Source organism: Malaya genurostris, chromosome 1 (assembly GCF_030247185.1).
Source record: "Malaya genurostris strain Urasoe2022 chromosome 1, Malgen_1.1, whole genome shotgun sequence".
NCBI classification, from domain to species: Eukaryota; Metazoa; Arthropoda; class Insecta; order Diptera; family Culicidae; genus Malaya; species Malaya genurostris.
Window position 1 is genome coordinate 136,425,119 of NC_080570.1, and position 27,232 is coordinate 136,452,350.

General features: G+C 36.1%; 1 protein-coding gene across 3 annotated transcripts in view; it reads right to left on the reverse strand.

The window, feature by feature from the left end:
• LOC131425861 (gamma-aminobutyric acid receptor subunit beta-like) overlaps positions 1-27,232 on the reverse strand; it is a 69,187-nt gene that overhangs the window by 12,541 nt on the left and 29,414 nt on the right. For all 3 annotated transcript variants that reach the window (XM_058588107.1, XM_058588108.1, XM_058588106.1), the window contains exons 2-3: positions 15,370-16,116; positions 6,188-6,291 (exon numbers count right to left, since the gene is read on the reverse strand). In XM_058588107.1, the coding sequence (XP_058444090.1) occupies positions 6,188-6,291; positions 15,370-15,515 (250 nt within the window). In that variant the 5' untranslated portion in view covers positions 15,516-16,116. The remainder of the gene's footprint in view (positions 1-6,187; positions 6,292-15,369; positions 16,117-27,232) is intronic.

A 27,232-nucleotide genomic window follows, 5' to 3' on the forward strand; every position in this document is an offset into this window, starting at 1 on the left:
GCCTTTTTAATTGGTTACACTTCGAGTGCTGGACCCTGTACATACTTGCGATACGATTTTGATATTTAAGCTTTTCTTCGCCAAGCTTGTGTTCATGTTTTGTATGCAAGCAGTTATTTTTATAGCGTTAAGTTTCTCTACCATTCTGCGATTAACTTTTCCTCATTAGCAATCGAGTTCATCTTATATAAATTAGTAATTAATCTTAAGCACTCAAAATTTACCCTGGGAAATTGTCAATTTCTCAGGCGAAACGACATAACATGGAATTTCATCCGAGCTTGCATGACACAAGATCAGAGCATACCTATTGAAGCTTCAAATCGTTTTATGGCACTTTTTGTCTTGCTGACTAGCAACAACCTACCTCTAGCATGCTACACGTAGGACTGAAACGTTAGCTATAATTTCGCTTATATTTATAGATTCGCGTGCTTCCAACAGTTTCGCTTTTGCATAGTTTGACCAATCAGAGCGATTCTTTCCCTTTGATATATCGTTTACTCCTTCAAAACCGTCGTCTATGTCAGGGAAATCCGGTACATTCCAATCAAATAATGAAATAATATCAATAATTGATGCAAAATATACTGAGCTAAGTGAGTGTTTAAAACCTGACCACATTTCTAAGAGTATTTTTCCTTGAGTTTCTGGTTTGCACCCCTATATAGAAAATAAAAATGTGTTCCGCATCAAAACGACTTCTAGCCATGATTCGAAGCCACAAGGATCCTGTTGTCTTCTGGCCAGATCTTGCTTCTTGCCACTACTCGAAATCAACGGTAGAATGGTATACTACCAAAAATGTCACTTTCGTCCCAAAAGACATAAATCCACCAAATTACTCACAACTTCGACCAATTGAGGAATTTTGGGCATTAACGAAAGCACATCTTAAGAAACATGTCTCGGCAGCCGAAACCATTCAACAGTTCGAAAAAGATTGGAAAAAAGTGTCAAAACTTGTCGCCAAGAAGTTTGTACGGAATTTAATGAGAAACGTTCGCAAAAAGGTGCACCAGCTAGTCTACAATGGCTAAGTAGCAAATGCTGAGGATAATATTGTGTTGTTGTAGTCTAATATTATCAGTATATCGAATAAAATATGGATATCTAACACTTGTGATTTTTTTACAGCGAAATCAAAGTGCGTCCATACTTTCTGGGACAGTCTTTAAACATCCTAGACAAATATGGCAAATGGATAAAAATACCAAAAAATCTAGCCCCACTTACATTTGTATTTGTGTGCGAGTGACATTTTATATCCATCAATTTTAGTCAAATTCAGTCAAGAGAAAATATCCTAAAGCATTTGTAAATTATGTGACGTTTCTTTCAAATGTTATATACTGACTGTTTGGTATCAATACTTCCAACTGATGGTGAACGACGAAAAACAAGGCATCTTAGCATACATACAGACTGCAACCGCTCTTGACAGTTCAATTGGAATCTTAACAATATCTCCTCTGATCTCACTAATAAAGAATTAGAGATGTCAATCTTCTCTGTGTGACGAAGAGTAAGAAGAGTAAGATTTCTCCCCTCGCACTGACAACATTAACGAGAGCTCTCCTCTTTTACACATATACACAACTGTTTTATAAAGTGTACACGCATCATGAGAGCGCGTGTTTATTTTCTTTCACCTTTGGAACCGGTTCGCACCAAAGTGCGAGAGAAGTGCTCTCAAACTCACTGAGGTAGATCCGAATAAATCGGACCGTTACTTGCACAGGAATGGTATTTCGAGGATAAATTATTGTTCCGTTCCTTTTTCTCTTGCAAAGCAAAGCCTTGGTATTACATTCCTATAGTGGAGCTTGACCTTCTGCTTCAACATACTTCGCAGCCTGTTATTTTTTTAACTCCTGCATGTTTTGGGACACTGTACCTTCCTTCCGAAAGTGCCGCTTGACAATTGCCCAATACCTTTCAATTGGCCGAAGATCCGGCCAGTTGAGTGGGTTGATGTCCTTTTCCACGAATTGTGTATTATTTTTGACAACCACTGTAGAACGGAGTTGGGGTCGTCAAATGGTGAGATAACTAAGTCCTCACAAGTCCCTATCTCATGCCTCCCCGAGCGTCTATGATGACATTTGGTCAATAGAACGGCGTCGACTGGGTGCTATCGCCTTCTGCGTTAGTAGCAGAATGAGAGGGTGCGAAATGGCTTGTAGGTTGAAGCCCATCCTAAAATGCAGTGTTTATCATAGTATATTACTACATATAATTCTGTTGTTTATTACATCATGTATTATTATTATTATTATTTTAATTATTATTATTATTATTATTATTATTACTATTATTATTATTATTATTATTATTATTATTATTATTAGAAGAGCGTAACTTACATTACGACATCAACTGTTATATTGTATCATAGCATATTATTTCATATATTAGCGTCTTACACTATTTTATGTTATTATATAACATTTTGTATGGTATTATACTGCATTGCATTATATCATATTATATTGTATTATATTATATTATATTATATTATATTATATTATATTATATTATATTATATTATAGGGTTTATTATGAGTAGTACTACGTACCTCTGCGCAAAATATAAATTTGTTTTCCTTATAAGTTATCATTTTTAAAGTAACTTTCAACTAAATATCAAGGTCGTCACAAGGTGAGCTTGGTTCTCACTGGTTCCTGTTTCATGCCTACACGTGTGTCTGTGGTGACAAATGGTCTATGGAATGCGTTGATGGCAGAATGAGAGGATGAGAAATGACATATAAATTCAAGTAATATAATATCATAGCATATCGCAACATATCATTTTATTTATTCTATTATTTATTATATAATTCATTGTACTATATTATATTGTTTTTTATTGTTATTTTCATAATTATATTTATTGTTATTATTATTAATTTGTCATCAATAATAATAACATATATTATTTTTATAGATGTAGATATTATTATTGTTATTAGAAAAGAAATATTCTACTTCCTGCAGTATTGCGAAGATAGAAGAGCATAACTGACACTCTACATTAACTGTTATTTTATATCATGTTTTGTAATATATTATATTATATTGTATGGCATTGTATTATAGTATAATTAATTAAAATATATTATATTATATTATGTTATATTATATTATTTTGTAATCTATTATATCATTTTATGTTATATTTTCATTACATTATGTTTCATTGCATTTATCAATATAAAACATTTTGCACGGGGGCGTAAAGAGGAGGGAGCATCAGGGCATCGGACGAATTGATGACTGGACGAGGGATTGTGGATAGCCAGCCCAAGTCACTTGAAGGAAACTTGTTTCCTTCTGAAGGTTTGACATGAGTCTGACGCGCCCTTCTCAAACAAACCATCAGGCGGGTTCAAGCATGTATAGCGATATGCTTCATCCATGCACTGGATATTATGGTTGGAAGAGCATCTTTTATTCCCGCGGAATACGAGTAAGTGACTCTACTTACGTATCCGCCCAACCCTTTTTGTTCGCTTTTCGGTAACAGCTTTAGTAAGAAGGTGAATGGATGAGTCATGTCGGGGCTACTGAAAGTCTACCCGCATCCACTGGCAAGTCCTTGAACTGATGGTGGCTTCAATTCACATCACATCATATCACACCACTGTAGAACGGAGTTGGCGTAATGGGCTGTAGCCAAATCCGGCCAGAAGAGAGGAGGAGCCTTATGCTTTCTGTACAGTGGCAGCATTCTCTTCTTCAAACATTCTTCCTCGTACGCCGCAAACCACAGGTACAAATTGCTTGCCAGACCAACACCTTCTGCCCAAACTTTTCCATCGCCACCGTGGTGTCAGCGTCGTCCAGGTCCTGGTACACCGATTTCGTATAATATTGCGGTCCGGGCAGCCCTCGAGAGACTTCCTTGGCGTAGGTTTCGTCGTCGATCAGGATGCATCTGTCCTTATTCTGTAAAATCCAGTTATGCAGTTTTCGCGCTCTTGTTTTGGACTGAACTTGCTGTACCAGGGACTTTTTCGGCCCGTTCTGTTCCTTGTACGTTTTCAGGGAGTTCCGAACTTTGATCCGTTGAATCATCCCGATGCTGGTGTTAAACTGCTTTACTGAATCCCGCGTCGACGCCGATGGATTTCTCCTGATGTACCCATCCATTTTTAAGTCCCGACCGGCCTTGCTGGGACCCGTTTTCCTACCGAATCGGGGCAAATCCTTCATGGAAAGGGTCTTACCGAACTTCTCGATAATATTTTTGATACTGGTGTGGAGCACTTTCACCCGTTTTGCAATTTCGTTGTACGTGACACCACTTTCTGAGCACCAAGTGTGCAAAATTTTCTTTCGCGTTTTCGGATCAATTCGACTCATCATTGAAACGATAAACCGTACCGAAACCAATCGATTGCGCAGCTGTTATTGACATGTAAACAAACATGTCACCGCAAAACACGCTGCAAAAAATTAAGCCATTTCAGAGTAATAATGTTGAATGTTGCTAATTACTTATCAATACACTCCTTAAGTAACATTACCATACAAAAATGGAATTTATACACGTTTGCATACACTCTGATTTACAAATACCACTCAAACCATTTGTAGTATTGTTCTGTTATAGTTTTACAACAAAATACTGTTCAAAATTATTTAAGCGTGCTCATCCAACTGTTTTATCGACAATGTCAAAAGGGATAGGTAAAAAAACAGAGCAACGCAGGTTTCATTAATTTAACGTTGATTTCAACTCTATCGATAAATGTGAATCGAATGGATTTTTGTATCTTAGAGAAGAACTGCCGCTTCATCCAATTGAGCTATAGCTGTATTCGAGTTAGTCATGTATTTTTCCTTATAATATATCCCACATTTTAAAATATAAAACTATACTACAACGATAATAACCATAACTACTATTAATTAGGAGGAAACTATTAATTTATGTGTGTGCTACCTGGTTTGTCTTTCATCTATTATCTTGAACCAATTCGAATGTTTACCTAAACCTCATTTGAAGGCCGCTCTCACACTATTGAAAGAGATACTTTGTTACTTCAAGAGATCAACTGATGGTGATTAAACTGAGCTTTGATTTGAAGAGAATCGATTGAAGAACTGAATGCTGCCGGCTCGGTACGTCAGCGAATGTTGTGTGTGTCAGAGTAAGAAGTTTACTGCAGTAGAGAAATCGTCAGTGTGTTTCACAAACGGTTTCAATTGAATTGAATGAAGTGAATATCGCGATCGATTTGTTTAATTGTATCCATTGTGAATAAGCTACAGGCGCCACTTGGGTATTCGGAATTAGGGGAAGATGTTCGGTTGCCGGCACCCCACTGTAACTTCTGGCAGAAAGCAGATAGCGTCATTCCGACAAATGTCATGTGTATGTAATAGCAGCACGTTCTTTTTGTGCCAAATACCAAAGCAAACATACGCTTTTTGCTGCGCTCAAAACAAACAAAAACTCAAAACAGATGTTTATTGCTGCGCTCAAAACAACTTGACGGCTTTAATACATCATAAAAACTTTGGTTCTCTGCTTCTGTTAGCCATGGCGACTTCAAACAAATCATCCAAGTCAAGGAAAATGAACTTCAATGCACTGATTAAACGTTGCTTAGTGGATAAGAAGCCAATGAATTTGACTGCATATCATGTTCCAAGAGTGTGATTGGCTGGTTCAGAAGACTGAAGGTTTGGAAGGTTTCGATCCGGTAAGTAATGAAACTAATAATTATTCACACAAAACTGAAGAACATAAACTAAATACGCGTCAGTTACTTACCAATTGCAAGGGATTGAAAGTCTTTTTGTAATGTTTGAATCCATTTGAAACAAATATTTCATTTAGGCGGGGCTGATCGATGGAACGGTGATCTCAGAACACGATTGGCTTTGTATACGAAATGGGTCATCAGAATTCGATTGAGTCAACACCTCTCTAACTTCTGAACTAAGGTTGTTTTTTTCATGTATAAACAAAACACATGGAAACATTTTTTTGTGTAAGCCTCTGTCAGACAGTAGGGCTTGAGATAGGTTAAACACACACACACACTATTCGATTTAGTTCGTAGCAATCGGGAAATATCCGTGTGTATGTAAATTATCATTTATGTTACAAACATGTGTCTTTCATTAAACCCACAGTAATACATTTATACAAAAATATATGTATTCCGCTTACCTCCGAAATTCGGTCGCAATCTGATATCGTATCCTTCCAGTATCCTTGAAATAGTTTGTGTAACGTTCTCCAGGCGACCGGCTGCCATTGATTTCGAGTGTCCACTAAAAATAGGAAATCAAAAAAGAGACACAGTTCGAAGTCACATTTCCAGTAGAGAAAAATCAAAATACAAAATTTGAAAATTTGATCTGTTATTGTACACTTACAGCTAGACTCAGTCGATATTACTGAGATCATATTTATTAGGATACTTACTGATTGAAATTATTTTACTCGTCGTTTAGAAACAAAAAAAAAATACTAGAGACAGTCCTAAAGAATTGTTCTATCTGCTGACGTAGGACTACAAATTGCCAAAATCGGCGCTAAAATTTTTCTCGAGCATTTAAAAATCTAAGGTTTTTCTTGTACTCCACATACACTAATTTGTATGTATACGAATTATACTATTGAAAGCAATGTTTTTAGAATTTCGGACGCCCTGAAAAGGGTGCCATTTAGTTTGCTGGTGTTGATGATGAGATGTGCTGATCAAGATCATCCAGCATTTTCCTAGAATTCGAAAAATCAGCAGAGTTGCGACGAAAACTATTGCCACTCATGTTGCCAAGCAAACAAAAATTCCAAAATAAACCGTTTGTTGGTTGATTGTTAGACTACTAAATATCATGAATTTCAATTGAAGAAAATCCTAACTACTTCGTTTTTCTGGCGTGCAAAGAAATAGCATCAGATTTTCGATAAAAATCATTGTTTCTCGCGTAAAGCGAACGGCGCACAACATTCTAGGCGCCGCACCGAGTACAAAACAGTTCGGTAGCAAAAAGCAGCTCTAAGATGGTATTTCACGTGAAATCCATCTCAAAATAAGTACATTACTCATTTTCGTGACCGATAGAACGTTGTCGAAGATATTATTTCAATCACAGGCAAAAGGTTGTTTTTTCATCGTCATTTGAAATTAAGCGGCGACTACATCTACAAATCGGTAGAGCTTGCCGATTTTCTTTCAATCTAGACCAAGTGCTTCCTTTTTGCCTTACCCACATTGAATTAATTCACAAGCGGCATCTCACCCTGCAAAGCGTCAACTCTCCCAAAAATAATATTGTTTTGTTGCTAATAATTTACTATGATAATCATTGATTTTTCACCGTATAAATAAACTGGATTAATAACTGATGTTTGTAGTGTTTTTAAAATATTCACAGTAATAGTTTGTTACTTCCTGTTTTTTTTTCATTTAAAGAATAGTGCGGCATCTCTCCCAACTTTACCCTATCTCATATTCTTCTATTGCTAGCTTCGATAAAGGTGACTAGCTCCGTTTTGATAATAACTTCAAATTGAGAACAAGTTTTGTTATCAACACGCGAGATTCTATATCTTATAAAGATTTCAGTTTGCTTTTGATGTTAGCAAAAATAGTTTTCTGTTTGATATCATCGACATTTTTTTTTGCTTTCAATTTGTATTTTTTAACACTTAAAACGACCAATACAACAGCTAAACGAGTTTTCTATTTGATCTCACACTCTGCTTGGGTATGCAGTGGCGGCTAAATACATTAATCGGTATCGTTTGTCAAGAAGGGAGTTAACCAAATATTTAAAGTACTAGCTGACCCATCGAACTTCGTCTCGCCCGATTTTTTTTTGAATTTATGTTTTCGGACAGTAGAATTGTCAAACATCTTATGATGTTAATGTATCTTTCCATTATTTTACTGATTACTTGGCTGCGATGAATTCATTAAAAAAAGTGAATATGTTAAAAGCTTTTGTTACGCAAAAATTAAGCGATTGCACCAATCGCCATATCATCTTTTGAGTTAGTGCATCGAATAGCGATTGTAGATCTCTCTCGACATACTTCGACAACTTTAAATCGATTCCGCAAATTTAAAAAAGCTGCCATTGCGACTTGTAGTTTGTCACTTCTCGCTTGTCTGGTGATATTATTTAGTCGTGTTGGATGAATGTTCGTAGCGTGACAATCACAGGAACAGTTTTAGATTAATAATTCAGCTATAAAACTTTTTTTTACTTTTAATTTATGACTTCTGGTCATTATTTAGTAAATTTTTGACTTATCAGAGACTCGGATGTTTCGCATCGCTAAGTTCGACTCCTCTGGTATAAAGTAAAAGTTTAGATGCGAGAAATCTCCTCCTTACCTAAATGAACCTTGTTACGTCGAATTTTTCCGCACTTTATCTTCAAATCTTTACTTTTCTTTGAGTACTTTGGCTCTACATTTTTCAATCTCTAGTTAGTTTGATATTGTTAAAAAAACCGAAAGATAAAATGAGTAATTCTTGGACATTCAAAAGTTCAAGTTACCATTCTTTCCAATATTGTGTCCATTAACTTTCACATGAACACTGCATTCGTTTAATAGTTTTATCAATAGTCGTCTCATTAGTCGACACCACATCATTTTGTTCAGTACAATTAACGAAAGATGGAGTTCGGTACTATCAGAAAGTTTTATATGAATATAATGTGCACTTCTTCTGTTATAGCGGAGTGAACATGAGCAATCATCGGTGACTTTTTTAGTGGAAAATTCCATTGTTCATACAAAACAACTTAATGGATTTTCCCACTTTTCCGGCAAGTTTTCCTAATTTTTTTGATGTACCCGGTGGGGGTAAAAACTGATCAAACAAAAAAGAATCATGTAAATTCGTCCATCCGTTCTCACGTGATGCGATTACAAAGAATGATCTCTGCATTTTTATACATATAGATAAAAAAACGGCGATGACCTTCCAAATCGTGGTTCGGTATGAAAAGTGACAAAATAAACCGAATAACGAATCGTGCAATCCTGGCTTGTTTTTACATCAATGACAAGCGAAATTGAAGCAAAACGGTCACACGTCGCCATTCGGGTGCATCTGTGCGAAAACGGCTGAGCCTAGATCAAACGAAAGCTCCGTGGAAAACGTATTTACACTTTGAAGCAGCTCTCCCGATAAATTTGACTCATTTGGATTTCCCCTTTTGCCAAAATTTTTAGTTTTCTGTTTTAATTGGAAGAAAAGTGCAGCTGAAATGCGTATGAAATGCTTGTGAATGTTTATGGTAATAATGCTTCAAAATGATAAATCATGTAGGGGGTGGTTTCGACGTTTCAAATATGGACATTTCAGCGCAAGAGAAGCTTGCCTAATCATTGGAAGTGAGTCAACAAGCAGTTTATGTACGATTATAATTGATAGGAATGATTCAAAAGCAAGGCAGTTGGGTGCCTTATAAACTGAGACCGAAAAGACATCAAATGGCGATTTTTCATTAGCGAGCAGCTGATTCAAGGATTTTTAACATCGAATTGTTACTGGGGATGAGAAATGAATATTCTATGAAAACCCCAAAAAGAAAAATACCACGCTATACTCGATCAATTGTTGCTATCGACTTCAACAACAACACCAAAGCCAAATATTCATGGTTCGAAGGTCAAGTTGTGCATCTGGTGTGATCTAAAGGGTATTGTGTACTATGAGCTGCTACAACCAAGTGATATTATAACAGGCGATCGGTATAGACTGCAAGTGATGCGTTTGAACCGTTCATTACGAAAAGAACGGCCGGAATACATGCAAAGACATGATAAAGTTATTCTCCTGCATGACAACACTCGGCCTCATGTCGCAGAAGTCGTGAAAATATTCTCACCATATTATCAAACTTGGATCACCTCAAAAGACGAGACATTTTTACCTTTTTTTAATATAAAAATGTGCTTAATCCACCTAGCAGTGAGATGATACCTTTTTTTTTATCAATCAGCATGTGGTTTTCGCGTGAATATTCTTCGTTGTGTTGTAATTAAATTTTAGAACTACAACACGAATCGAAAATAGAAATTGAATGAACCTTAAGATTAAGATTATTATTATTGCTTTCAATCTATACGTGTGACAATCGATTAAGCATTCCAAGAGTTGTAGAAATGAGTTTCTCTTTGAAGTTTTTGTCATTATTTATGGTACTTTCAGAAACGGTATTCAGAGACCATCGGAACACAAAACAGTTCGTACGGCTATGAATTAGTATGACGAATGAAATTGTTAAAATAGTTTTGAGCCCAGCTTTGAAAATTTTTTAGTATCGTCATTTTCTATGACTGTATGAATTTTAAAAACAACTTTACCCTTAAATTTCAAAATTGGAAGTCGCAACTGGATCAAATTCACCAGTTTTGTATGGGACCATAAATTAATTTTAATTTGAATTTTTGTGTATTAAATTCGAGCCTTCTTTTAGCTTCTCTATTCCCGATACTATCGAAAACGGAATTCGGAAATCGGTGTAACAGAAGTCAGTTAAATTCGCCTATTCGATTGTAAGCCATTTCATTAGATTCGAAATTTTTGAAAATCAGTGTAGCCCTCTTTGAGAAACAGTAGTGCATTCCGAATTAAATTTTATCGGACCTATCAGGATCGAAAACAAATTACCAGTAAAACTGAAATAAGTTTATTTGGTCATCGACTCTCAAAATTTGTGAGCCTAACAAACCCGATAAAATGATGGGAAATTTTTACACTAATCACCCTGCATCTCCTAAACCGGAAGTCAGATCTAGTTAAATAACAAGCAGTTTTTATGGGACTTTTTATTTGAACGTTAGATGAACGAAATCAGTTCAGTCATCTACGAGCAAAATGAGTGACATCCGTGCACGACCCCTTGAACCCTCTCCCCATGGAAGATTTTTCAACATCAAGTTCCATGAACAATAGAGTACTTATTATATATAAGTGCAAATAACTTGACAATTCTTACTTCGTTCTCCGAATTTGTTTTACAGTGTCATTATTGTGGATGAAGCACTTTTCTTTCAAATTTCTGCACCTTCCCCACCTTTAGAACCCCCCTCTTCAATGATTCCAGCGCACGGGCCTGGTGGCAATATTTTAATTCCATTACATACAGTGTTGGTGATTGCCGAAAATTTGACAGAAGCTGCTCGATATTTATTAATATTGTATACACTATTTTCAATGCGGTAGAAGATGCTACAAGAACTCAAGTCCCTCACTACATGAACCGCGAGAGAATTTTGCTACATTTCTTCGCTCCGCTTCAATAGTCTTACAGGGTCCGGCACTCGAAGTGTAACCAATTAAAAAGGCCATAAATTCAGTTTGGAAAATTACTTTTACTTGATTCAAAGTACAAAATGTGCAAAAATAATACAAAATTCAGAATCAATTCACTTTTGCTCGATATGACCACCTTTTGCCTTGACTATGGCCTTGAGACGGTCAAAAAACGAATCGCAAGCTGCCGAATGTGACTTGCAGGTATTTTGGCCCACTCGCGGACAATAACTTTTTTCAGCGCCTCGAGACTGGTGTATCTTTTAGTTCGGACTTTGCTCTCCAAAATGGCCCAAAGAGAATAATCCATTGGATTCGCATCTGGTGAATTCGAGAGCCATTGTGTGGACGTGATGAAGTTCGGAACGTTGTTTTTCAGCCATTCTTGGTTCACTCGAGCTTTGTGAGACGGTGCCGAGTCCTGCTGAAACGTCCATGGTCTGCCAACGAAATGTTTGTCTGCCCACGGCTTCAAAGCAACCTCCAGAATACTTTCCCGATAATATGTCGCATTTACCTTGACGCCAGTCTCGATGAAAACGATGGGAGAGCGCCCATCTGCGGTTACAGCGGCCCAAACCATTATCTGTTGCGGGTGCTGCCTCCTGGTGGCCAATCGATGACTCAAATTCTCGTATGAACGGTCGGTCAAGTAAACCCTATCGTTTTGAGAGTTTACGAATTGCTCAATTGGAAAAATTTTCTCGTCAGAAAATACAATGTTCGGAAATTGACCGCTTTCGGCCAAACGAAGCAACTCCTTCGCTCTCTCAAGTCAAGATTTTTTTTTTCGCGTTCACTTTTGGCAAAATGCTTTCTTGCGCTTGTAAACAATACAACTCCGAACTGTCATTTAGCAAATTTCTAGAGAGCTGATGCCCGTGCGTCAGCTGCGCGAGCGGTCTGAAGTTTATTACACTTCGAGTGCCGGACCCTGTAGTATTTCACGGCCCTGAAAAAAATTACAGTCTGATAATGATTGGTGCTGTGTGGAATTTACCAAGAGAGAATCGCAAGTTAACAATTATCGTAGAAAATCGAATCGATGATTCGACTTGATGATTTTCATACTAGGTTGCAATATTTCAAAACCCTTGTGGGGAGCATTCTCATACATTTTGATAGACACAACTTATACAAAGGTTATATGCACATAGTTAGAATAAGCGGCACTAGTAAAATGATTCTATCGCAATTATCCACTGCCCGTATAGAATCGGATCGCGAAACGAGAATAAGCAACCGCTTGTTGCTTCAGAGAGAATCCCCACAGCAACCACAGCTTACCTTTGATTCTCAGACAGGTTATCGAGAGAAATTCGCTCTCGCACTTGTGTCTATTCTATGTTATATGAACATTGCCCGTTTTTTGTTGCTGCGATGCTATCCATCTCTCTTTTATGACACTTATTGAATCGCGTGAAGAGTTGCTAGTGAGCGTTCTTTGATACGATAAAAGTCATCCTTGATTACATATATCAACCTGTAGCTCCGAAACCAGATGTCGGATCCAAATGAAATTCAGAAACCTTATATGGGAGCATAGGACTTATGAGTCTAAGTATGTCGAAATCAGTTAAGCCATCTCCGAGAAAAATTAATGGAATTTAAATTTGCTGATCTCTACGAACTTCTTCGAATGGTAACATATAAGGGGGTAAAAAGTTGTTTTCTTTCAGCAATTATTGATGCATACAGTTGAAATCAATATAAATATGAAATTGGTTTGAATTTGAAAATATTCCCATCTTTCTAATTTCTAATATGACATATTCTAATGATTACGTTGCCAAAAACATACCGTGCTAAAATCAAAACCTCATGAAAAAGGGTGCTGTGTATAGTCTTTCAAGTGCCAAGAATCAATTGCATAAAACATTATTGAAAATCGTGTTCACTTTGCTCCGAAACATCGCTTTATTATCAAGGGCGTGGAACATCTAATACTGGAAATATAATAGGCGAAAAGTCGCTTACACCAAAAGAGCGATATCTCCGTTAAAAATGGACGAATTTTAACAATCTATGGCTTGTTGAATAGCTATTACCATGTGGAATCTGAGTCTAAAATTATATTCTGTTTTCAAGGTCAATTGTGACAGAAAGTGTCAAAAAACTGAAAATTTTGACATAAAATTTTGTATAACTTAAAAAAATAAACATTCGATCTCGAAACCATTCAAAGCGTTCAGTGTGACGGGGAGACCTTTCATTTGCGACTAGTTTGATTGGTCCAGTCATCTCTAAAATCTCGACCTCAGAATTTTTTTCTAAAGTTTGAGCAAATTCTATACCTATTTTTTATATTTATAAAAAAGGTAAAAAGGAAAACATAAACGTTAAAAACCTTTCCTCTAATTTAATGCAAATGTAATGAACAATAAAGTATGTGACACCACTTGTAAACTCGGGAGTCAACAGAACGCATTCAAACACGGAACGACCGAAATCAGCATTTTCGCGAAAAATTTAGTTGATTTGCTGATTTTAGTTAGTTATTTTTTGAGACAACTAAAAAAATCTTACTTTTGCTGATTTAGATTTTTTATTCTCATTCCCTTAATAATAATAAAATATTTGTTGAAATGACTATTTTTTTAGTTGAATTCACAAATTAAACGTACTGTCATTTCTTAGCTAAGGCACACTTCATATCCAGTCAACTAATTTTTTAGTTGAATTAAAGAAATATAATGTTGTTTTCAACCAATATGAATGGTTGAATTGGCTTCTGCAATCTGCAGCTATATGGCGCCCTGTCACAGAAACGGTAACACCTTAATGACTACTAGCCACTAGATGGCACACTACTGCCGAAAAAAATTCAGACGCGGTTGTCTTTTCTATATTGGCAGGTATAAATACGATGTTGTGTTGGAGAAAAAGACATAAACGAAACGTAAACATCTTTTTGAATTTTTTTCTTCTAAATCACTGTTTCTTCATTCTCACTGAAAACTTTGAGCACTCGGAAAACAAAAACCGAATACAAATAGTACACCGGACGGCGCAGCTCGGAAGGTTTGAAGATACAAAAAAACTTCATCACAATTAGAGTGAAACATTCGAAATTCACATCACTGCTCCGCGTAAAAACATTATTACGCACAATCGCTTCAAGTGCGCACAAATTCTGAATAAATACACTTTCCACTAACAGTTTACGTCATTTTTACATATCGGTTTAGAAAATTATATAGGGATATATCGTAACACATGCGAAAAACATCTAAACAATTTGCGAGCAGTTTCAACAAGACTGTCCCTTTTAGCTTTTTAATGGATTGTTTTGCTTTGACACTGCTGTCCTTCAGTAATGACGGTGATAGATAAATAGAATCAAAGTTTCTGATTTTAATAACGAAATTAGTTGTCAATGAGAATTTCGTGTTGGATTGAAATATTGCTGGTTTGTGTCCAGAATATTCGCCAACTAAACACATTCTCTAAAAATAAGAGTTTTTTTCAGCATAGTAAATTCTACATTTTAACTAATTTTATAGTTATTTTGGAAATTTTGTTGTTAGAATCAACTAATTCAAAAACAGTAATACGAATTAGGCGCAGAGCTAATTTCGGTCGTTCCGTGAATCAATACACTTAAAATCCAATTAAAAAGAGTTGAGAAAAATATGTAGAAATATTATAATTAGAATCTTTCAGATTGTAAACCTTTACTAAACTGATTATATTCAAGTTAAATAGATTATCGACAAAATCCCATAATTTATTGCAACGATTAATTTCAATTATTATACAAAACCTGATGAAATCAGGCATCCCTGCAAGCAGCTGATTTGTGTTGAAAAACGGGCGGGAACCAAGTAGTAAAACAACTTTTACATAACACAAGGGGTGTACCGATATTAAATATTTCGTGCAGGTGGAACTAATGGCCCACGAAAATTTAATTGTTTGAAGAATTTACTCATAGTGTCATGTCTGTTAATCTGTGTTCTTAGTCTACGCTATACGCTAGAACGCGAAACAATACATCCAAATGAAATGAAATGTATGCCGAACAAGAAGTAAATGTATGTCATATAACTCCACTACAATTACTAACCTTTTCACTGCTAATCCCGTTTGTACTGCGTTTAGTAGAATTAATCCTATCAGTTGCCACATTTTCACTATACCCCCAAACGGACCCCTGAAACGTAGGGTTAGTCCTTTCGTGTATTTCAACACCGTGCAGTCACTAAAGTTCATTTAAACATCTGGGTTAACTTTGTATTGAAGGCCTCTTCCGTCGTTTCGTGAGTGTGAAACTCAACAACAAGTTACGCACTGGCATAACTACTAGGCAAATCAAAGACCTCAGCCATGTTTGTCTCGACACTGAAAAAAACACACTACCGAAGCCAGTTCCGACCAGCTATTCGCGGTTGCAAACATCACGATCTGCACCGATAGACGCCACTAGCGGCGGCAACCGTTCCGATCCCCCAGTGGTAGAACCGTATCAACCGATGTCCATCACTCATCGTCTTTCCGGTTTCGAACTTACCCACAGGCACCGACAGAGGATGGAAATACGCGAATTGAAAGTGACATTTAAATTTTCCAATCGAAACATTGATCCGATTAAGCGATATATCTTAGGTGGGAGTAATCAATTTTGGTTGTTAGTTTAATTGCTTTTTCTTATTTTCTTTGTCTCTTTTGTACTTGTAATTTTCACTCCCGAAATGCTGTCATTCTCCATCAGTATGTACTGTACTACACTGCACACAATTACGAGATTCTCTTAGTTGGTGGGGCATGTCACATTGTAAAGCTCTTCTACACTTCTTGCTTTTCTAATCGGGACCTGTTGAGAGAGAGAGAGAGAGAGAGAGAGAGAGAGAGAGGAAAAATAAAATAAAATTCCAGTAAGTATCTGTTAATACTCAGAGGCTATGTTTTATAATCTTTTCATAGTTCATTCGTTTTTGGCATTCGCCATAGACTCCATAAGCATGCAAACTCCAGTGGATTCAGTTCGTATTCATTACTATAACCGGAAACGGAACGAAATTTCTTTGCCAACTATGAAATTGTTTGCAAATAATTCTGACGGAATTTCGGTAAAAAAAACAGTTTGTTGAATACAACACAACCATCGTTTGTTGCAATTCAGCGCTATGGAAAACGGCCCTGAATAACAATTGCTCCTCGAAATTTACATATTCAACCCATTATTTCCATAATTCTTTCCGCAAGCTCAGCTGTATCCAACCAACCAACCAACCGACCGGGAGTATTTCGATTTTGCCTGTTGCATATTTAGATATGAATTTTATGTTGTTTTTTCGGTTCAGGCGTTTCTTTTCTGAGCCTTTCCCATACAGCCTAACCAAACTTAGCGCCCACGACCTTACACTTCGCATCCCGTTTGATCCCGCTCAGATACAGAAAAAAATATTCAACAGCTTCCAGTAGTAGTAGAACATCTCGTTGCTAAAGTTGGCATCTGTTGCAACATGGAAGTGCATAGCATACTAGGGGGAAGTCTTATAATGCGCCCCTGCTAGCCAAAATGCCCTCCTTCCTTTCTTAAGCATTCAAGACTTTTCTAAACCAAAATTTTATCACTAATACTATCTTTTCGTAGGATCTCTCTGCTGTGAAAGTTTGGTAGTTGTCGTTTGCTGGAAAGCATGAAAAAACTGAAAATTTCATTTGGCAGCTTTTCGATGTAAGATTTTGCTTCGACTAAATAAGCGTTTTATCCGCCATTTCTTTGACATACTGATTATCTCAAAACAGTTACTTTATGTACATTTCAAGAAGCATAATGCATCATTGTTGTGGGGTAAAATGTCTTTCGTTGTGTGTCATGCCATTGATTTGTTGTGAGACATATTTTACGGCTGCTGGGGCATTATGTCTGCGGCAAGCGAAAAAACTAAGAATGTGGTCATTTTGAAAAATGTGTTTATATCAATCAATTCTCATCTTTTATATTTGAGTAATTGAAAATTATGTTCCTTAGCCGCATTGCAATGAAATATTCACATTCTCGAGTAAAATATATTAATACACTTGGAAATATCTTAATAATTTCTTAAGGAGGGCATATTATAACACTTTACCCTATTTGATTTTTTTTGATAACTTGTGTCTTAGCAAACCTAGGAATCGGATATGAAGTCTGTTTAAACAGAATGGTCAATAGGGTGGGACAAGGTTGTATGGGAAAAAGATGAAAAGGTTTATTTTCTCGTTCCACCAAAATTTTCGTTTTCCTTTTGGGTCCCATAAGCATCATGCCAAGTCTCAGCTCGATCGGAGTAACTATATTTTCGCGCCCGAGGTTTAAAGTTTGTATGGAATTTAGTATGGAGAAATTCACTTTTAACAAAAAAAATCGGCTGGAGATCAACCTATGAACTCTAAAAATCATTGCATGTGATATTTTCGTAGGAGATTTAACGGGAAAGAAAACTTTAGAAGACCGCAAAACCATTCGACGTTTGTAGAAAAAGTTATTAAAGGAAAACCGGGAGAAGGTTCGAACAATGGCTCATCCTTTAATATATCTAGCACCACTGCTGCTAGTGAAAGTAATAAGATGTGACTTCCTTTTAATGTGCTATAACGGTTGATCCGAGTTGTTTGATGTCTTCACGATAGTTTTGGAGATAGGTTTGAAGTATGGTGTGTCCCTTAAAAATAATCTTTATAGCAGAGTATAAAGATTATTTTTAAGTGACACACCATGCTCCAAACCTTACTGTAAAGACACAAAAAAACATGTAAATTGTGTTTTTGTTTGCATATAATAGTACCATCTATATCTTCTAAACTATAAGAGATAGAGAGTTTATATATTCGTCAAAGTTATTGGATTTGAGTTTATCTAAAATGTTGTAGAAGATTCCAAAAACCGGGGCTGGTGTCTCCGGACTGTACCTGCCTAGATGCCGTGTGGAATCCGGCGGAAAAAAATGAACCAAGAATAGATCCACTGGGTTGCTGATCCATGTCGTAAAAGGCGACAATTGCAGGAGTTTCTTTTTCCTTTCAGTTATCAGATATTGTCAATGTTTTACTTCTGATTACTATATTTTACTAAATCATCTCTTTATTCAACCTATTAATTTCCGTCTAGCTTCGTAGAAAAGTTTTATTAGGAATGATTTCTTCTTCCATGTTATTGATTGTCTTTCAGGATTATAAAATGAATGATAAAAATCAACCATTGCGCAAATCCGTTTATATTACAAAGTTAATAACAGAGATAACATATATCGGTATATTGAATACATAGTAAAAAACACTTGATATTAATATTGCAAACAGTAAATTAATATTTTTCTCGGTAGCCGGCTGCCCAGATCAACTAATATAACCAATTAATAATTTCAATAAACAATTCAAAAAATAAAAATAATAAAGAATCGGAAATAATAAGGAATCAAGACGCGTGTGAAATCTGTTGACCTTTGTTTGGTGATTTAAAATGATTTTATAATATCTGTTTAGAATATTTCAATGCAATGAATCAACTTTTTTGTCTAAATCCTATTCGCTCGTTTATTTTGTATCACGTAGTTTCATTTATAAAAACGTGCTTAATCCACCTAGCAGTGAGATGATACCTTTTTTTATCAATCGGAATGTGTTTTTTTTTGCATGACTAAAAAAAACGCGAAAGGTAGATGCATACTCGACAGCCGGCTGTCCGGAGTTTTGTCAATTTCGGAGATTGACTGTTTCGTGCATTATATTGCCAGCACAAAGTAACACATAAAACGATAATACTTTAAAACATTCTTGGTAGCCGGCTACCCAGAGCAATAAACACATGATAACATTATTAAAACATTTACTAACAAAGTATCCTCTCCTGTGATGCATGTGGGAATGCAGAGGATTCCTCGGTTCTTAGTAGCAACATGCATCGAACTAACAATCCTTTCCCTCCCAAGTAGATCTGCATTCGGACGTGGCCGGCGTCGGTATTGATCAGCATGCATGGTTCAATACAGTTTGCACAGTGTGAAACAATGTGTTATTCCCAAACATGTTACTTCAAAAAATCATTTTGCAATCTCAATTGGTCCAGATCAATAACGGAGTAGCAACACACAGGCGGTCTCTAATGCTAATGCTAATGCTAATGTTGTAGAAGATTCCAAAAACCTATTTTTTCAAATTAAAAAGTTAGACTTTTTCGTGTCTTTACAGTGAGTTTTGAAACATGGCTTGTCACTTTGAAATAATCTTTATACTCAGCTGAGAAACTTTTGTGAAGACATCAAACAACTCAAATCAACCGTTATAGCATAATAAAACAAAGCTAAATCATATTACCACCACTAGCAGCAGTGGTGCTAGATATATTAAGGAATGAGCCATTGTTCGGACCTTGAGTCGGTTTTCCATTAATAACTTTTTCTACAAATGTCGGATTGTTTTTCTGTATTCTAAAGTTTTCCTCCTCGATGAATTTCCTACGAAAATAACACATGCACTGATTTTAGAGTTCATAGGTAGATCTTCAGCCGATTTTTTTTGTTAAAAGTGAATTTCTCCATACTAAATCCCATACAAACAGGTTTAAAGTTTAAAGGGCGCGAAAATATAGTTTCTCCGATCGAGCTAAAATTTTGCATGATGCTTATGGGACCCAAAAGGAACACGAAAAGTTTGGTGGAGCTGATATCAATATTTTGTCCCACCCTAATGGTCAAATTCTATAAAAGGAAGGTAATGCCAACTGTTTACTTCACGACAACGGAATAAACGGTAATTTACAAATGGTTCCGTTGTTTGGTTACTGTTTTGATGAAATCTTTCGTTTAATCTAATTGTCAGCAGTACGCCTTCGTGTCCCTTTCGATACAGTCATAACCCGCCTCTAATCAGATTGACAATAACAAAGCTACCTGAAATAAGAATGTACCTATTTGGGACAGTAAGATGATTTTGTATAAAAGTTCAAGAACAGATATCTGATATTAGAAATGAGATCAAAGGCGATGGTATTTTCTTCTTCCGAACCAGCACGTACCGGTTTTGCATCGTTCTTTTGTATGACGGTTTGAAAGTTTTGACCCTCATCCCCATATAATTTCGGAACCAAGACCAAGTCAGATCTGAATGAAATTGCACAGTATCTTAAGACAATAAGAGCTTTAATTTGAATCATGATTTGTAATCGGTTTAACCGTTATTCAAAAACGAAGTGAGTTCCGTTTTTGAAGCTTTTCTTCACTATTATCGATGCTTTCTGCCAACTAGATGAATTTACCAGTAAGTTTTATAAAAATGTGTACCTCATTTCGCCACCGTTTGTAAAAAAATACTCATGAAATTGATTTTTTTTCACTAAATACCGGAACCGGAAATCGAATCTGGATTGACTCATCAGGGACTTTTTAAAGAATTTCAATACCTTTTTTTGCATCTTAGTTTGTAAAAATTTATTGAAAAATATCCGAGAAAATTGAATGCGCATTTTCGCATAGGTTTATTACCTTTTGTTTGAATCTTAGTTTGTGAGTACAGCCATCTTTGAGAAAATTGAGTGACAAATCAAAAGAGTCTTAGTTCTAAATTCTGAACATCTACTCCAGAACTAAATTCTAAAACTATGTTCTAAACCTAAAATTTTTAAATCCAGGTGGACTAGAATACAGGTTCTGAATCCAGTTCCGGGATGCAATTCCAAAATCTGGACACACTTCAATTTCTCAGCAACGTTTAAATCGATTATCACAAATTTTGATTCAAATTAAATCTCTCATTGTTTTAAAAGGTGCTGTGCAATGTCATACAGATCCGACTTCCGGTTCCGAAATTATAGGGCGATGTGCGTTTAATCTTTCGAACCATCATACAAAATGACGATGCCAAACCGGTACGCATCGGAACGAGCTGGTACGGAAGAATAAATCTCCACCGCCTTTGCGAGCCAAACACGCAGTGGGTTTTGATTAATTTGTACACGTTATTGCAACCGAATCCATAAAAACTGAGCTTACATGATCGTATTGAACAAAAAAAAACAGTACGCCGCACAGTGGTTCGAATCAATAAAAACGTGGACATAAATCAGTAGCTGCCAAACCGTTCTTTTAATGCATATAGTTGGTTTTAAGAAATTATTTACAAATATATACCGCGTAGTTTGATTCTATCCCTAATTGTTCATGGCCTACTTTGACAAAAAATATAACCATAACTTTTTTTTCTGAAGAGATAGAAAATTTTTTTCTTCGACAAACTTTTAGAACTATTAAAAATAATTTATTTTGTCAAATATACCAAAAGTGTAGGTCGCACCGTTTCGGATATACAAAGCGTTTTTGTGGCAACCCCCCTAAAATCAATTTTTTATTTATAACTTGTTTCAAGTTATATTTTTATGCATTATTTGTTTGGAATAATTGAAGCAAATAAAAAATCCCATATTTTTGTTGAAGGTAGTGCATAGGTTTGTTGTTTTCTGCAAAGTTATACAACATTCTACCTTTTTTTATGATAAAACCTTACACCGAAGCGAAATATGTAACTTTATGCAGCTGATTTTTACAAAATTTATAGGAAAAGATATGTCCAATATTATAAAAAAACTCTAAGTGGAACTCGATGGAACTTTTTTTTTAGGAAATTCCAAAGTTAGTTTTAGTTATTGAATTATGTCAACCTACCTAAAACTAGTTTTCTAATCATAACTTTTGCAGTGAGCGTAGAGATTTTCAACCTTTTGCACAGATTTAAAAAATGGCACAGATTTTCACAGATTTCTGGAAAAGGTCACAGATTCTGAAATCGATTACAGATTTTTGAAATTGATCACAGTTTAGCACCAAAAATTACAGAGCGTTAGGAAATAGTGAGACCTTTTTTTGCTTACCAAAATGATTCCGATTAGTTATTATGGAAGCGGGGAAACGTGCACAGATTTTGCGCAGGCAGGTTTTTGGCTTGATCACAGATTTTTTAAAAAATGAGAAGATATGTGTGCATGAGCTTTTGTTCGTTTTTCCAAATGTGTATTTATCCTTCTTTAACAGATTGACTGAGCAGTTGTCAATAAGAAATCTTACCTCTCACTAAGTAGGCTAAGGTACATTTAGGGATGCCACTTTTGCAGATATTCTCAAATATGACATAATAATAATTCGCAAACAAGTTAGTTCGCATAGCATTGTTCTTTGTGCATCAATGATTTCGATCATGCATATGAAAGAAAAACGGCGCTCAAAACAAACCTTCAGTTCAATTTAAATGAGCTGATGAGCTGATACATTGAATCGATTCCCTTTAGTGAAATGATCGGTTCGAGGCTGCTCACCGGTATGAGCTGCTTCGCACATCTCTAAGTGAGCGTCGCACGATCAATACATCATCTTAAAAAACGTGTTGCTTCGCGATAACTCAATTTATTTGCACGTTTAAAAATGAAATCTCTTCGTAATCTGCAAAACATTTTCATATTTTGAAAAACATTTTTAAATTTTTTAATATGTGTAGAACTTTTGATAATTTTTCGGATTTTTAATATTTGAAATCCGCTTTGAAAGGCCTAAAAAAATTGCATCGAGTTCCACTTACATTTTTTATAATATGGTTAATTGTCAAAAAGTAAACAAAATAAAAATCCCAGCAATTTGCTTTTGCGCGTGCAAGCATAAGCATGTTTATGCGTGTTTACGCGCACTTTGTAGTAGATACTTAGGTAATAGAGGTAGATTCTACGTAGATAAATCCAAAAAAATGTTTTTAAAATAAAGTGAATATATTTCAAAAAATAATTTTTTTACACTATTTATATCTTCAGCAAAAATACTTCAAATGTTTTTTTCTTCAAAATGTTTATTGAGTTTTTTGTTACACTTTTGCATAACAAAAATTGGTTTAAATGGTTCAGTTCTCATTTTTTCCATTCAAAAAAAATTTCACTTTCCAATTTAGGAAACAGTTTCGACTCAAGTTCTACAGTTCGTCGTGTTCCCAAATACATACTAATTGATTCGTCTCAAAACATGATCACTGTTTCACATTAAGGTAGCGCTTCGCCGTGGTCAAGTCGAAGCGAGACAACTCACTGCTTCCTCTTGCTTTGTCGCCGAAATTTCACTCTAAATTGCAAATTTCTCCAATACTAACCCGATTCACGAAAAATCAAAAACATACGATTGTAGGTAAATGATTTTACTATGCATTTGGCGAAAAATATTAGTTAGAAAGCTTTTCTTTCGCGAGATTTCGTGCGAGTTTTGTTAAACCTTTTGTTTTCTTTTTTCCATTTCTCGCTATAAACAACTCGCATATGTAGGGATGTGCTACGTTTTCAACAAAGCTTCAAAGCTAGTAGTGATGAAAATCATTACTGATTTCTGGTTCTACTGAAACATAAATAGAAATTATTTTACAAAGTAGTAACACTTACTTACATTTTCTACTCATCTTTATTCAACGTTTACACAGAGAGAACGGACAACGAAAACAAAAGAAATGTTGTTAGCGTCTATCGCATGTGGCATTTTTCACACCCCAATGCATGCGTTGACATTGTGTGCGTGCGAAAGAATAAGGAAAAACTCATTTATTTTTAAAACTCGCACGAAATCTTTCGATAAAAACGTTTATCAGGCACAGTTTATATACGAATCGATAGAAAAATTAATTATCTAGAATCGTATGTTCTTGGAATTTCCGTTTTCTTTACCGTTTCCTAAAACATAATCGAGTATAATTTCAAAACTATTCGATTAACATTTAGGAGTTTTTTGTTTGTACAAAAAGTGCATATTTCGTATCGATTTCTTAAATTTCGCCTTCAGCTCATCAGTGCTTAAAGCAGTTCAAATTAAATCACCATCTCCGCCTAACAGTTCAATTAAAACCGCTAATCAGACACAAAGCTCACACTGCATATAGCAAAAATGCCGCATCTGGAGTAAAGACCAGCCAGAAGCTCGGCAAGAGTTACTAATGCATCGCAAACAAGTCACTGTTTGGTGTGGATTATGGACCGGTGGCATTATTCGTGAAATACCGGCCGATATGTTGAGGAGAGTGCGCCAAAATTGGGCCTTGAGCAATGGCCATCTGAAGTGGAGCCGTGGCCAACATTTGCATGGAATTATCTTAAAACATTAAATTATATAGATCGTTCTGTCGAGTCCATTGAAGATTTCATAAATTTTTTAAATTTTTTTTTGAAAATCATGAAAATCACAATCATAAAAACACAATTTATCGATAAAAAAGAGGATGTTTCTCCAATTTTGCTAGCGACCATTCGCCAAATGTTAGACGTTGTGAGTCGATTCATGATTAAACTACAGGGTCCGGCACTCGAAGTGTAGCCAATTAAAAAGGCCATAAATTCAGTTTGGAAAATTACTTTTACTTAATTCAAAGTACAAAATGTGTAAAAATAATACAAAATTCAGAATCAATTCACTTTTGCTCGATATGACCACCTTTTGCTTTGACTTGATGACTTGAAAGAGCGAAGGAGTTGCTTCGTTTGGCCGAATGTGACTTGCAGGTATTTTGGCCCACTCGCGGACAATAACTTTTTTCAGCGCCTCGAGACTGGTGTATCTTTTAGTTCGGACTTTGCTCTCCAAAATGGCCCAAAGAGAATAATCCATTGGATTCGCATCTGGTGAATTCGAGAGCCATTGTGTGGACGTGATGAAGTTCGGAACGTTGTTTTTCAGCCATTCTTGGTTCACTCGAGCTTTGTGAGACAGTGCCGAGTCCTGCTGAAACGTCCATGGTCTGCCACCGAAATGTTTGTCTGCCCACGGCTTCAAAGCAACCTCCAGAATACTTTCCCGATAATATGTCGCATTTACCTTAACGCCAGACTCGATGAAAACGATTGGAGAGCGCCCATCTGCGGTTACAGCGGCCCAAACCATTATCTGTTGCGGGTGCTGCCTCCTGGTGGCCAATCGATGACTCAAATTCTCGTATGAACAGTCGGTCAAGTAAACCCTATCGTTTTGAGAGTTTACGAATTGCTCAATTGGAAAAATTTTCTCGTCAGAAAATACAATGTTCGGAAATTGACCGCTTTCGGCCAAACGAAGCAACTCCTTCGCTCTCTCAAGTCATCAAGTCAAGGCAAAAGGTGGTCATATCGAGCAAAAGTGAATTGATTCTGAATTTTGTATTATTTTTACACATTTTGTACTTTGAATTAAGTAAAAGTAATTTTCCAAACTGAATTTATGGCCTTTTTAATTGGTTACACTTCGAGTGCCGGACCCTGTATAGACCAAACTGAACAAGTTTAACAATCACAGAAGACACGATCCACTTGTGATCTGTCAAAAACAGTGGTACCAAAAATATACCAGCAAAGAATCAAAGAGTGACGTAACCATCATTTTTTTTATCCGCACAGTTGGTTCAGAAAGTGACCAATTGGGAAAGTACCCCAATCAATCTGAATGAATTGGTGTCAAAAATCAGTCCAAATACGTGTCAAAATTTGTGTAAATAGAAAAAAGATTTAATGGGACTGTTGGAAGAGATATGCATTATCACACAACTAGGTGGATTAAGAAAAGATTTCGTTTTATTTTATTTTGTCCATCCTATCATTAAATGTAGAACTAGTTGCACAAATTAATGTAAAGGGAAGAGATGATTAATAGTGCAGTTTTCGATTGAGGAAATTCTATTGACGATCGGTGAAATTTCGGCTGAAGTAATACAGTCATCGTTGTGATCCGAACACTTATGTCATTTTCGCTTGAGAAAACTTAAAACTGCCTCAGGGTAGTTCCATCAAACAAACACTTTTCACGAAACTGTGTTGGCTTCGCACTTAGCAACGGGGGTTTGAGCAAACCTGATATAAAAAACAAGTTTGAAACCGACTCGATTTTCAGCTCAACAGCGTTGAAACTAGGTTCGAAACTAGCATAAAAAACGGTTTGACAGCAGTTAGAACGGAAACTGGGTTAGGTTTGGTATCAAGCGAAAACGATACCAGAAGAAATCATGTAAATTTATGTCTCGATAGATGCACATCGAAAATGGCGTCACAATCGATCAAAATTTACAATCTAAAAGATGTAAAATTATGATATTGCAGTATTTTTTGTAACTGTTTTCGAATTTAAAAGTTTAAACCTTGTGATTTCATGGGTCAGAAAAATCTCCTAATTCTATGTGCGAGATGAGCGTCGAACCCAGGGAGGTCACGATTGTAATTTGTTAGTGCTTTTGATTTAACATTTTAATTTGAATTGTGCCAGAATACACCTCATGTAGATCCAATGTTGAATTTATTACCGAAGCGGAAAACTTTTTCATCAGACAAGCGCTTCAACAGCGGTTAGAATTTACGAAATGATTATGTGAAATTTAAAAAGATTTTACGACAATTGAGTATTCGGTACTCACAGACTCAGAATTAAAACATTTACCAAGTAAAAATTGCATCCCAAGAAGGAACGTTTTTTTTCCTCGTCAACAGCCATCCTCGTTAACCACAATCATTCCGTCTCCAAACGAAAAAGTCTCTCGAACCGATCACAGGAGCAATGCAACAACAACAACAACAACAACAGCGAAATCAATGTCATTCAATTGGAGTGCTCGTTAGCCATGCCACATTGGTCTGGAGCTACACCTTGCTATCTTCGGATCCCTTATTGGCAAAACCATTGACAGCTTCCGTCGAATTCCTTGTTACCGCGCCATTCGAGAGGACGATTTACCACCCTTTATCGGTTCAACATTGGGGCCATAGCCGCTGGGCATGGACTTTTTTTCGCATCGCAAAAAGATAACGAAAGCGAAATGGGAATAGTGATAAATGATGGGATTCGCACGTATCCCTTATCGGGTACTCAAAGCTTCCCGCCTCCTTTGTGTCGGTGCCCTCGTTCCTTCATTCCAGAATCATTCCACTGTATTCTATTGTAAACCTGCGAGGGAGCTGCTTTCGAAAACACACTTCT